This window comes from Salvelinus alpinus, chromosome 5, assembly GCF_045679555.1.
Source record: "Salvelinus alpinus chromosome 5, SLU_Salpinus.1, whole genome shotgun sequence".
Classification (NCBI taxonomy): domain Eukaryota; kingdom Metazoa; phylum Chordata; class Actinopteri; order Salmoniformes; family Salmonidae; genus Salvelinus; species Salvelinus alpinus.
In genome coordinates this window covers 77,707,627-77,722,083 of record NC_092090.1, presented here as the reverse complement: position 1 = coordinate 77,722,083, position 14,457 = coordinate 77,707,627, and the positions used below count along the sequence as shown (strand labels likewise).

Below are 14,457 nucleotides of genomic sequence, written 5' to 3'. Positions count from 1 at the left end.
TTGGAGCTATAAAGACGATTCATTGGGTAGATGGATCTCATGCAGTCTTCAAGTGAGTGAGAAGAAACCCTCTCAAAGTAGTCGCTAGTTGCAAGCTCCACCCAATACCTAACTGCTACTTTATTTTAATGGCTTCGAGGTATTGCCATTCAGTGGGTTTATTTTCAATACCTTTGAATCCACAATATGCATTTACTTTTATAAAGTCAACACTTTTCCAGGAATTGCTCAGCTCAGTAAAGCTAATGCCACGAAGAACACCAGAGCACTCTCTTCACCTTTTCCAAACTAAGGTATTTTTTTTCATATTTAACCTTTATTTAACTACACAATATTGTTTTGAACGTTTGTTTTAGGACTGATGCCCAACTGAGCGTTCTACTCAATGCAGTCTTTTTTCTTTTTTGAACCTTTATTTAACTAGGCAAGTCAGTTAAGAACAAATTCTTATTTAAAATGACAGCCTACTCCGGCCAAACCCAGACAACACTGGGCCAATTGTGCGCAGACCTATGGGACTCCCAATTACGACCGGGTGTGATACAGCCTGGATTCGAACCAGGGTGTCTGTAGTGACGCCTCTAGCACCGAGATGCAGTGCCTTAGACCGCTGCACCACTTGAGAGCCCTTTCTGTATAGAAATGAGAACTCAAGGTTTCATTTGCAAATAATACAAACGTGTTTCTGATTAGAAATGCATAAATGCAAACTGTCTTTCATTCATAAATGCTCATTGATATAGGCCTACTGCATTTTAACAGTTAAGTAGCAAATCAGTAGAATCTCAATAAAGGCAGGCTGCTAAATTAATAACTTCAGTGTTATAAGAGTCGGTGTCATGATGTGAAAGCAAAATGCCTACTCTAAATAGAAAAATGTGGTCAGCTATGGCAATAAACATGATGTTTTAGCTATTTTAATCTATATTTCAGGTTGCAGTTAAGTTAAAGCCTGGCATTTCAGTGTTGTAAGTATCACATTCCCTCTGACTCATAACAATGTTTTATGTGTTTAAACAATGGAGGGTTATAAACGTAAATCTTATATTTGACTATTTGGTCGACAAGAGGTTAGGGCTGGCCTGATGGACGGGAGGCTAAATAGCCTATAGGTCTCATGTTTATACCTGTAGCAGTGAAAGGCAACATCTGAATCACATTAGAATGGATGTAGCTCAAGGGAAACGCCAGACATCCTGTACATGGTAAAAACCCACAGTTTCACTTAATGATTTTATTTTACACCAAGCTACAATAAAAGCAGAGAAATAACATGCTTACATAAGAGTGTAGCATTTATAATACGGTAACATGTTGTAGCCTGCTGTTTCAGCCTACCAATATTTCTCTTCAGTCAGCTTTGATCAAGTATCACAAAACAACAGTCTGAGCAAGAATGACGGCAACTGCTAATATTTTGTTATTATTACATACTCACTATTGGAAAACAAGTAACTATATATTATATTTAACCATCTAGTACCCTTACAAAATTGTATTTGTTGCTGCAAATTTCCTGTACGTTTGTGGCAAATTTGCTGCAAACCAAATAGAGTGCCACAAAATGTTGCCAGAAGTATGCAAATGTTTGCCACTAGTGATGAATTTGCGGGAAAACTTTGGCAACAATTATGTTTATTGCCGCTAATGGAGGCATAATCACTCATCAAGGCAAACAATTATCTCTAAATTGTATTTAAATCTGTGGCAAAACCTTTGTCAATGTATTGCCAGTGGCAATCAGTTTACTAGAAGTTGTTTCTGGTGAACACATGTTCATAACCAAGTGGGAAGGTGGTATTTACCGAATAAAACTGGGGAAAATCCACTTAAACGCCCCTGCAACTGGTAATTAGTAGTGGGAAGCTCGTCTATCATCCTTGTGCTCTGACTTCTCCCACATGCTGACTTCAATAACAGCATTTCCAGCAATTAAATAGGAAGACAAAACATTATTTCTAAAAAGCAATCTTTAATATGGTTTTTGAACACCATAATTTGTTTGCGAGCATTATAGTTGTACTTTTAGTTTATTATTTGTCATTAGACAATCAGTGTTTCTCAACGAGTTCTAAGCACATTAATGCATCCAACTCATTTTTACTACTTCACAAGTTGAAATTACCACCTTCCCACTTGGTTATAAACACAGTATGTGTCCCAGTTTATGCTAGCTGCATCATTTGTTAATATAGCATTTATACAAGGCAGATTGTTTCCTTGCTGAAAATTATATAGAATGGCAGTATCAGTGAGAAGCATAGCAACATCAAGGCAACTTTGTAACAGATAACCCCGCTTTTCTAATGCCAAACTAATGCCAAACCTGCCCATTAGCTGAGTCAACATTTTAAGATGCCAAAATATTAAATGTTTTCAGTAATTGTTTTTAGTAGGTCTATCTTAATGTTGTTTTTGATTGTTTTAGTGCATGTATTCAACAAGCTTTGGCCGAAGGACTTCTAGAGGGCTGCTATCTCCAAAGTTCGCTCAAAAAGTAAATAGTTCTGAACTAGGTATGATTTTGTGTTTCTTGTGGATTTAATTATTTCATTTTGTTCATACTCTTTAAAAATTCCATTGGTTGAAGCTCATTGCTCAGTTATCACTTAGCTAATGTACATTCTGACGTTGTCTCTTTAAACATCCTAAGGTTAACATCCCCATAGCGTTCACATTTTCTCATGTAAATGTTGTGGCTACGTAAAAAGATTAAATACAAAAATATTAAATAAACACTTTAAAGATGAAATATTCAGTCTGCTTCTTTCTTTATTCACATGCTGATGATTTCAAGGTTAATATTATAGCACTCTGCATAATGTTGTTTTCATTGTGAGATAGATAAGAAAGTTATATTGGATAAATTTTTTAATATACGTAATACATGTTGTTTAGTATTTTTTGTACATTTAGTATGTTTAGTTTAGTTTCCTCTGTGAGTAGCAAATTCATTTAAAGTTATATGTGATTTGTTTTTAAAAATAAGACATTTCAACACTGTTTGCTAGGTCAGCTTATTAGCTCTCAGTCTAATTGACCACCAAACATTGCTAATGCTAGCTAGCTAGCTACTTAATATAACTTGTTTTCTCAAAATGTATGCTAGCTAGCTAAGTTAGTAGTGTAATGAATACAACTCCCATCTGCTGTTGACATCAGAATATAATTTGAGAGCACTAATTTGCTTCAAATGTTGTTATAGGTTTGACTGTATGCTGACACTGAATTCAGAGCCATTCAGAGCCATTCAGCTACACTTACAAATATAACTTGACACGGTTGCCGTGAAGCAATTGTAATGACAGTCCACCACAACAAACCCAAGAGTTTCCCGATTTGTTTAATTTGATTGTGTATTCAAATTTGAGATCATTGTGAGGGGATTTCGCAAGTGGTTGAATGGGGAATTGGGCTTCCCGGGAAAATGTTGCAACAGTAACCAAGTGGGTCGGGGTTTAGTGAAGGGTGAATTGTTTGCCACAAACTAATTTGCATGTGAAAACATGAGCTTGCCGCAAATTTGCCAAAAGTTTGCCACAACTGTTTGCCAGAAGCTTGTTTTTTTATAAGGGTAAGGTTAATTTAAATGCCTACATATAATTATCATCTTAGGTTGCTAATCACCCTGGTTCAGACAGTATTCTAAATAAACACGTCATGTAAATAAACAATTAAAGTGGAATCCGGAAACCTAGTAACAAGACTATTACCTTGAGAAATAAACAATTCAGTCCTTATGCAAAATGAGAGAACAACAAAACCTCTTTGACTATAGCCAGTTGAAGACTGTTACAGCCAATTCTCCACATGACTGCTTTTCTCAGCTTTGGCAAGCTTGTCTACACACTGACACATCATGAACACGCCTTGGCTCTGTCCATATTGAGCAACATGTTCCCAATCACTCTAACAAATTCCAGGCATCTTCTTCAAACAACAAGAACAAAACAAACACACAAACTCAATAATGCAAAGAACCCCAACAATAACAAAAACAACACTGGGTATAGAAGGATGAGGCGATAATACATAAATAAACAGTTTAAATCATCCTCATCACCCCCTCCAGCCCAATCTGGTGCCCTCTGTAGAGCAGCCTGTTTCACAACCGAGAGAACCTGCCCATTAGCTCTGGTCTAGGGACAACTTTCTCTCATCCAATCCAAAGCTTAACTACTATTAGCTCAAACCAAAACTGCCATTGGACTAATGCTTGGGTATATTTTCTCCATATCTCTATAAGCTGCTTCCTTCCTCCTACAGCGGCTCACATACATGCCCAATTAGGCTCTGATTACTGTGATATCACCACTCCTTGCTGTTACAACCAACGGCCAATGCCAGAAATAGTGGTGGTGGACCAAGAGGGGGATGGGAAACTGGAGTGAAGTGTGTATGTGTGTGGGAATGAGAGAGGGGAGGTGTGTGTAGCCAGAGCTTGTATCTCATGCTTGTGGGTGTCTTTGTGCCAAGGGGAGGAGAAAGGAGAAAAGGGGAGGGCCTGTGCTAAATTTGTCATCTTACTGAAACATTGTGTCAGAGCATTTTTCATCATGTAAATGCACTGAGAGAGGAAGAGAGAGAGAGAGAGCGCAAAAGAGAGAGAAGGAGAGTGAGAGACTGGGGGGAGGGAGAGAGAAAGGAGAGAAAGAAAGGGGGAGTTAAGGGGGGCAGCAGAAAAATATTGTCTCAGAGTCGTCAGCAGAAGTGATGGACTCAGCACATAGAAAGTGATAGTCTTCGCCTACCGGGCTACAGAGAGCACACTGACCAGATGCTGCTGGCCTCTCACTGCCTGCTGCTCTATCACTGCCTCTGAGGAAACTACTCATTACATCTAACACATTTGGATGTATTCTCTTTTAATTGGTAAGTGTCTAAAATCTTATCAGGTAATTTTTTTTAATCCTTGCTCAGGGCCTACAGTACAAAGGACTTATTCCCAGCAAGTGCAGCTCCTGGTTGTAATAACATGATTCAAACCACAGTCAACTATTGAGTGAGTTTACTCAGGTGCCAAAGAGCAAGTGATCCAGAGAGAGAGGGACAGCCCCAAGCAGCTTTTGCATAGACTGGTGATGACTTTCTTCAAGGGGACACGTCAATCAGTGTTGCCGGGAGGGCAAGGGAACTGAAGGGATAACAAGCTACAGTCTACAATTATCTGGTAAGGATTCAGTGGCCTTTGACTTTCCCTGTATCTTTCACTGTCTTTATTGAATGTGTACATGCAAACATCTAGCATGGCTTGCTCATAGTTCTTTAAGTGTTGCTAGTCTTATCTGTTGATAATCTAGTACATTTGTAGACATTGATTGCTGAGCTGCACAGTGACAGAAATGCTTTGGCCACTCTGTGTTGAGTTAGCCAGAGATGCCTGCTGATCAGTTTGAAGCTTAGCCCTTCAGTGGTAATCCAAATGGAGATACAAGGAGAGGTTTGTTGCCCGGGGCAATTGCCCTGTCTGATTCCTTTAAGTTGTTTAACAAGGCAGCTGGCTCTGATATAGACACAGCAGAGAGGGATTGACACAAAGCAGAGATAATGAAGTAGTGAGCTTTCCAGAGCAAGGGCTTGTTAACCACTGGTAAACACTCAGCTTGTCATCATTCCAAAGACATACTCGAACAACAAAGATAGGCTGCCAGTGAAAAGTGTCAATATTAGGAGCCTGGTCTTTTTACCAGGAGCATCTCTGGGGCATTCATGATTGTAAGCAGTACCATAAAAAGCTATGCCCTCATTTTGTGATGTGGTTCACACCAGTAGAAGTTGCTTATTTGAGGTTGTTTGATTATTCAGAAAAAATAACAGAAATTCACATCACAAAATGCCAAATTTCAGATACATTTTAGTCTAAATGAGTTTGCTGTCATTTGTACATGAATGGATAAAGCTTATGAATATATACAGTGTCTTTTTTAAATAAAATTCTGCACAAAGTACAACTTTCTGCTGCCTCATGATATACCTCCATGCTGAAGTGAACACGGACGAAAAGGGCTGTTCTGTTGAATCTCTGCTTTGTCTCTGCTGCCAGGGCTGTGGATAAGAGTGCTTAGATGGTGCAATTAGGAACGTATCAAAACGATTCCTGAAACCTCCTGCCTGACAGCATGTCCAAAACACACCACAACACACAATCCTGAAAGAGTAAAATAAAGAAACCTTATTAAATGTGGTAAACTATCATCAGAACTATTCTCTGCCGTGGAAAGCCATAACAATGGCTGCTTTCCATCAGCGGCAGACTGAGCAGGTAGCGGCGGTTGGGGCTGAGGCTGGGCTGAGGTTAATTATGTCTACAGTGTCATGTTATGGGCTAACCAGGATTACATGCTTAAGGAAAGAATGGTGTCACCTTAGATAATGAATTACTCAGATGACCATTTCAAAGTTAACTTAATTCTGATCCAAGACATACTGAATGTTTACAACCAGCACTGTCAATTGGTCCTAATTTGAGCATATGCCTCATTTTGCACAGTGCTTCAGTGCTGTAGATTGGGAGGTGTTGAAATGATATGTTATGACTAGTAATAAACTGTGAAGAATTATGTGCACTTCTATTAGTTTGTGGTAGTTGAGATAACAGAGCTGCTGGTATATGTATGACTAGCTGTGGTGTGGTAGAGCAGAAGGCAGAACTGACTTGTAGGTACAGCAGAGCTGGAGCAGAGAGGAGGGGTCTCTCTCTGTCGTTCTCTCTCTTCACAACTACCAGTGTGTCTGTCTGTCTGTCTGTGGCAGCTCACTCTAAAGAGTGGCTAAGAATGTGAGGAATGCCACTCACTCTGAAATGAGAGGGGCTGGGGCGAGAGACATCAGCCAGACCCGCCGGGCCGCTCTGCTCACCTACTAATTATTATGGCCTGCGCATGAACAAAAACACTGGAGCACGCTGCTGCTCACAGCCACACTGACCCACAAAGCACTGCCTGTCACACACTATTAGATACGGAGAAAAACAGAGAGATGATTTGATAAAGTCATTACCAAGCTGTGAATTTGACAGACATTCTAATGAGCAAAACGGCCCTAATTAGACAGTCCAAATAAGGAACACTGTTTACCTCAAGTGCACTGTCATCCATAAAGCTACTGTAGTTATTTGTCTATAGTAACACCGTCCTCTTTTTATGTCACAACAATTACAAGGCCAGTTAGTCAGCTGTCTTTGTATAACTACGGTGGAGAAGAGGGCATGGGGCCTGCTGTTGTTGCCTCAGGTGCTAGGTAACGGAGGGGTTTTAATAATAGATTGACTGTCTTGGGGCAAATGGGACTAACTCTGGTCCCTGGGAGCCCTGGGAGCCCTGGGAGCCCTGGGAGCCTGAGTCTGGCATGTTGTGTTATCTGAACACACACACTCCCCCACTGCCAGCTCAGGCATTTTCCTCCAGCTTTGAGGTGGTGGGAAGCCTGGCTGGCAGACTAATTGGAGACTCCTGGCTGACCGCGTAGTACTATGGGGCTTTTCTGCGGCATGGAGTGACATGGAGTGGCCGGTGCATAGCTTCTCCCAGACACAGAGCTGATGTTCCAGAGAGGGAAACCACATCAATCCCAGGCCATTAACATAAGGGAGACAGTGACTGTTCCATTAGACCAGATCATTATCATGTGTTGTTGTCCTCTGTGTCCCACTGAGGAATTCATTTTTCCCCTGTTGTACATCCCACAACGTGGTCTTATATTAGTGAAGGCCATCACTGTCTCTTTCTTTCTTTTATGTATGTTTAGATAATGTAGCTAGATCCAACCTTTACTATTGTCTCTTAGTCAATCAGCATCTACTTTGATGACGTCACACCGCATCATACAACAGGGCTTTGTGGGAATGGATTCATTCCATGAAAGGGACCCATATACTGCATCCAGAGGAGAGTTTCACACTAAAAGCCTAAGACTCAAACCAAAACTTAACCACGGCTTCTTCTGAGCTTTTACTCGTGGGCAGACGCTTTGTGGGAATAACATATGGGCATTCAGTAACAATATATATAGCTTTAAATGTGTTAAAGACATGTTTCACAATTAATAGGAGACAAAAATGTAGGCTAGGCTTATATAAAAAAAAAAACTGGAATGTGTAGGTGTGTCCAAACCTTTGACTGGTATTGTATATCTTTTTTGGCCTTTATTTAACTAGGCAAGTCAGTTAAGAACACATTTTTATTTATAATGATGGCCTACCAAAAGGCAAAAGGTCTCCTGCGGGGACGGGTTCTGGGATAAAAAATTAATATATAGGACAAAACACACATCATAACAAGAGAGACACCACAACACAACATAAAGAGAGACCTAAGACCACAGCATAGCATGGCAGCAACACATGACAACACAGCATGGTAGCAACACCACATGACAACAACATGGTAGCAACAAAACATGGCAGCAGCACAAAAGGTTAAGTGAGTTAGTATCTGGCTGTATCTCCCATTCCATGCCTTTATCTCTTTCATATCTTCAACTATAATTTCCCTCATACCAGCCAGAGATCTCCAAAGGCCTTGTTCTTGGACAGTTTTGCTCGCCATCTCTTTAACCTAATGTGCTGGCCCCATGCCCAGAATAGCAAGGCAAAAACAAGTGTTCTCCCCTCTCATTCTGAAGGCAGTCTGAACATCATGCACGTGGTTCTCCTTTGGGTCAGACCTCTAGCAGTAACTACTGAACAGTTAATATAGTTACCCTTATACTGAACAGACTCAACAGAACTAGGCAGCCATGAGCCTGCCCTGCACCAAGCCTCCCACTTTGAGATTAGAAAGGCTTGTCCTGACTCTGGGGAGGTGTTGCACAGGCTCCTCTGTAATACAATATGCAGCAGCTTTCAATTAAGCAGCCCCAGGGGTACAGGCCCTTGTTATCACATTCTCCTCTGCACTCTGGGGCATCCCCTCCGCTTCCAATAACACCACAGACCCTTCAACTGCTGCCCGGCTATTTTTCTAATACAAATGCCTTCACTTTGAAATATGGAACAAACAGTCAAAGTGCCTCTTTTTCATGCACTCCTGCGAAAAGCTAAGGGTTGTATCTTAAAATGTAGTTGTTGTGCATTAATCACACTACTTAAATGTAACCTCTCTGCAGAGACACACTGTGTCAGGGAAGATTGATATTACACAACATTCTCTCAACACTGATAAACAGAGCAATGTAATGATCCAGAGCACATTGAGAAGGTTCAAGAGTTCTACATTCTTTTCAGGTTAAATTTAGATTGAAATTCCAATATTCCAAATAAATATAGGAAATGATATATGCACAATGATGTGTACTTTAACTTGTGAATGCACCCCAGTATCTTGCTCTTGGTAAACAGTTCAGGTCTGATACAATCTGATCAATATATTAAAACAGGCGCAATAACAGCATCAGCTGCTATGCGTGTCAAACGTTCCATAAGAAGTGATGCCCAGGCCTGCACAGCACTGAGGAGCAGATAGGGGATAGAGATGTGAAAACACTCCTCCTAACAGTGGCAGTCACCCAAGAGAGCCAGAGTCAGGACAGCTAGCTAAACACAACTCCCTGACATCATAAAAAAAAACTTAGCAACTAGAGAGATCAGTACCTTATTAGCTAAAAGAAACAACACTTGCCTTAGCAGAGGTGGAAAGGGTTAGACTATTGACACTCCAACAGCTTCCATTTAACACATCTAATTCCAGTCCACTGAATAACAGTTCACAAACCCAAGCTACTGTATTGCAGATGACTTTACATTTAAGTAAAAGCACAATCCAGATCAAATTGCATGTGCCTGGCTATGTTTTTCATACTCAAACATACATTTTAAGGTTATTCCTCTACTTTTATTATGCAACACAGTTACAGTTGATGTTATATAATACAAAGTCACAGCATCCTAAGCAGGAAATGCTTCCTTTTATGGTGGCCAATATTTATTTAGCCCTAAGGACCCCCAGAGGTGCCCTAGATGCTGGGCTGGGCTCTGGAATGAATAGGGGCTCCCAGGGTAGGTGTGCCTGCCTGGCCCTCACAGGTAATAGAGACTGGGAGAAGGCCATTCTAAGGGACAGGCAGCCTCTGGTCTCAATCAGTGGAGCTGTGAAGGCTCACATTAATGTCCTGTCAGTGTAAGAGTAGATCCCAGCCCTGTGGGGCTCCAGCAGGGGCCTTAATGGACTAAACAGGCAGGCCACGAAAAAGGTTTCTTAATGCCCAGAGCCAGCCATGCTCTCACAACCATAGCCAACACCACCAGCCTGGTGCCTGTTTAGAAACATGATGGCACGCCAGCTTGGCATCTTGGTGAAATCAAATCTGTCTCGGAGTTGAGATTTCCACTGTTTGATAACATTCAATGATATCACAAGCATAGCATATGTGGTGCCAGAGCTTGTGTCGGAATCAGTGTCTTGTTTCTTTCAGCCTGTACAGACAGGACCCATGGAAAACACACCACAAACACACCAAGTGACAATACCTGACAAAATAATACCCTTTCCCTTGAGACATGCTAACCCCAAGAAGTGAATATGAGTATGAGTTTAAAGGAAAAACCACTAATTCCTTTAATTTACAGTGTTAAATAACAGTAATATGTAAGAACAATATGTTTTGTGAACAGAAGTATCATTTTGGCGTTATAATAAGGTAGGTAGCAACATGGAAAATCATTGTGGAAATCTGTTGCAGCTCAAGTCGACTACAAAATGCAAAATGCAATGCCTTGTCTATAGGCTGGCTGGCTAGCTAGCAAACGTAGCTAGTTAGCTGTAAAATCGCTTAAACAAACTGCACAATTAATTTAGGAGTCTACAACGGCAGATATACTTTTGAGGAGATGGGAAACGTTGCCCATGCTACGTCAATGGGCCGTGAGGTGTATTCTGGGAAAAAGAGTGCTCTCCTTCAAGGAGTGAATGGGAGTCTATTGGGCGCTAGCTCAAAAACATGAAAACATGACATGACTCAAGGAATCAATAGATCACTCAGAGATGCACAAAAACAACATAAAATAAAAAATGGGTGAACCTTTCCTTTGAATTATACAAATGAGTTTGTTTAGGTTTTATAACACATTCATCCATTTATCAAAACGGTAGGCCTATACTGTGCGATTAGAGATCATTTGAATGAGATAGCTGACCACAGGGTGGAATGCCACAGTATTTTTAAAACAATTCATTATTTGTGCCAAACCAATGACCTCCCTTTCTCTTTCCCCATCCATTCCTGTTGTTCTAAATCCCTATGCCTCCTAAGGTGTGTGTGAGTGAGAGCCCTTCCCAGACTGATGGAGCTCCCCGTGGTGCTGTTGTTCCTAGTGTATGGTCTTGTCTCTGGAGCCCAGCAGTCCCAGGGTCAGGGGAACCCTCAGGAGAGCAACCCCCAGGCCAGGAGCAAGGAAAGGGAGAGCAGTGAGGATGGCCTGGAGAGAGAGTTCCTGTATGCTGGGCAGAGGAGCAGGCGAGCCCCCGCCGAACCTCAGCAGCCTGACCAATGTTCCTACACCTTTATCGTTCCCCAGCAGAAGGTGACAGGGGCCATCTGTGTGAACCGCAAGGAGCCGGATGCAGCGCTGGAGAACCGCGTCAACAAGCAGGAGCTGGAGCTGCTGAACGAGGAGCTGCAGAAGCAGAAGAGGCAGATCGAGACGCTGCAGCAGCTAGTGGAGGTGGACGGAGGCATCGTAAACGAGGTGAAGCTGCTGAGGAAGGAGAGCAGGAACATGAACTCCAGGGTGACCCAGCTCTACATGCAGCTGCTACACGAGATCATCAGGAAGAGGGACAACGCCCTGGAGCTGTCCCAGATGGAGAACCGCATCCTCAACCAGACCTCGGAGATGCGGCAGCTCACTAACCGCTACAAGGACCTGGAGCACAAGTACCAGCACCTGGCCTCTCTGGCCAACAACCAGTCGGTCCTCATCGCCCTGCTGGAGGAGCAGTGCCAGGGTCGGCCCGTCAGCCCCCCTCGCCCTGTTCCCGTCCCCCAGCCAAGGCCACAGCCCCCACCCCCACCTGCACCATCACCACCCATCAACAAGCCCTACCAACCTCCCACCTACCCACGCCTCACCAACCAGATCACCAACGAGATTCAGAGTGACCAGAAGTCTGTACTGCCTGTCATTCCTACCATGCCCAGCGGCACAGGCAGCCCCTCTATCACTACCAAACCCTCTGGTGAGTCTCTCTGTTTCATTGAGCAGCCTGACTGTTTTATGTTACCAATTGAAATGAATATTCCTTGATACAGATCTGGTCTGAAGTTAAATTTATATGAGGGGTCAAGCGGAAAAAGAGAAGCTGGCATGTTCTATGAACACTCATCAGACTAATGTCTACGCCAGTCTGAAACAGAGGGTTGTGTGTGAGAGCAGTTTGGTATTTCTTAATCATCAGCCAACAGCAGCTCTCCATTCTTTATCCATTCTTCTCACTATTGTCTATGGGAATAATAAGTTCCACACATTCCCTGAGAAAAGGCCTCGAAGGGAGAACAGAGCTGTTGTTGTCTAAAACCCTTTGAGATGCATATCATCTAATGGGCTTGATACTACAGTCAGCTGATTACAATCCACACAAGAATCTTAACACACATATTTGTGTGTGCTCATGGATGGTTGGACTAGAGCCCTCTGGTTTTGAGGCCAGTGAAAGTGGAGCTGTCTGAACCTATCCTCCCTGATTTGGTACACTTAATGAAGCTTAAGTAAGTGGATGATTAATTGATAGATTTAGTTAACTGTATAGTTGACTAAATACAACAGGGATCACAACTGGATAAGGCTGTCTGTCATGTACTCTAGCTGTGTGTGTGTCTGGCGAGTTAACTTGGTCTTTATCTGATAAGAGAAGTAAAACAATCTGACTGGTCTTCAACAAAACATGACTAATACCTACAGTATATCACTGTCCTTAAAGTTGTATTCCTTTATTCCTCATATTTAACTGTTAACAGTGAAATATTAGCTCGTATGTCTGTGCGAGGGACTATTGCTGTTGGATATGAATATTCCGACATGAAAAAAACACTACAGTTAACTATAACATACTACAGTACTTACTATAGAATTCTGTAGTAAACTGTCATATACTATAGAACAGTGGTTCCCAAACTATAGGTGAGATCAGCAAGGGGGGCGTGGAGTTCCCCTTCCCCCCCAATTGTCTTTTTTTTAAGGAAGTCAGTCAGGCTTTCAACTTACTGACGTTCACCAATGGTGGAAGGGGGGCCCGAGTGAAAAAGTCTGGGAACCACTGCTGTAGAATACTATACTACACACTGTAGTATCCCTCGATCATCTGTAGTACTTACTATAGATTATTGTAGTATACTGTAGAATACTATAGTAAATACTATAGTATTATCCGCAAAAAAACACTGTTGTAAATACAACAGTAATGTCCGCAAAAACACTACAGTTCGAAAAAAAAAATAACTATTTTTTAAACTACAGTAATACTATAGCAGTTCATTTGCATATACCCTGCCTATTCCCCTCCTCCATATCCCAATTTGTGCCACCGATAAGTGAGAAACCTACATGCCAAGTATAGACCATATATTGTGTTCCCTATAGGTTACAGAAAAGAGCAGACGCTCTGAACTATCCGTTCAGACCCCAGTCCTACCTGCCTGCCTGCCTACCTACCTACCTACCTACCTACCTACCTACTGTACATGTTATGGAAAATGTGCTCTTTTAGTATTTGTCCAGTAGGTTTGCTCAAGAAGAAAGACCCCACTTCTATGTCAAAGATAATTCAACAAAAACACTACAGTAAACACAACAGTAATGTCCGCTATAAAACACGACAGTAAATACTAAAGTATACTAGGAGTACGCAAAAACACTACAGTAAATACGACAGTCCACAAAAACACTACAGTAAATACTAAAGTATACTACAGTACACAAAAACACTACAGTTAATACGACAGTCCACAAAAACACTACAGTAAATACTACAGTATACTAGTCAGCAAAAAAACTACAGTAATTACTATAGTATATACTACAGTTACCAAAAACAGTACAGTAACTACTAGTTTATACTACAGTTTTTTTTACAACAGTGTTAGTCAATTCTAAATACTACAGTATACTACAGTAATGGCCGCAAAAACACAACAGTTACATTAAAGTCAGCAAAAACCCTACAGTGAATAATATAGTATTTATACCATAGTATACTATAGTATTTTTTCAAATGGACTGAGCGAAAAGCAGATGTGTCTCAGCGGACAGACACCAGATGAAGGGAAGTTTAGAGACAGGGTTTGTGTGGTCTCAACTCACCATGGGCTACAAGCCGACTGCTGAGGGGGCGAAGCCAGCTTACACTGCATTTCATGGTCAATCTATCCCTGACAATGGTAGCATGGTAAATATAGCGTTTCAGTTATGAGGGAATCCCCGCCACAGACTAGCAGCACTCTGCCACGGATTGTCCAGAGGATGTA

The 14,457-nt window shown here is 41.7% G+C and overlaps 1 protein-coding gene and 1 non-coding gene across 4 annotated transcripts in view; both read left to right on the top strand.

The window, feature by feature from the left end:
• Positions 1-4,587: 4,587 nt before the first annotated feature.
• LOC139576857 (angiopoietin-related protein 2-like) overlaps positions 4,588-14,457 on the top strand; it is a 34,865-nt gene continuing 24,995 nt past the window's right edge. The window contains exons 1-3 of one of the 3 annotated variants that reach the window (XM_071403400.1): positions 4,589-4,872; positions 5,097-5,170; positions 11,248-12,173. In XM_071403400.1, the coding sequence (XP_071259501.1) occupies positions 11,279-12,173 (895 nt within the window). In that variant the 5' untranslated portion in view covers positions 4,589-4,872; positions 5,097-5,170; positions 11,248-11,278. Of the gene's footprint in view, positions 4,873-5,016; positions 5,171-11,247; positions 12,174-14,457 lie in introns of all 3 variants that reach the window. The other 2 variants (XM_071403399.1, XM_071403401.1) reach the window with 2 other exon arrangements.
• On the top strand, positions 13,685-13,738 carry LOC139577382 (U7 small nuclear RNA). The gene has a single exon (XR_011675273.1). It is a non-coding gene; the product is annotated as a U7 small nuclear RNA (small nuclear RNA).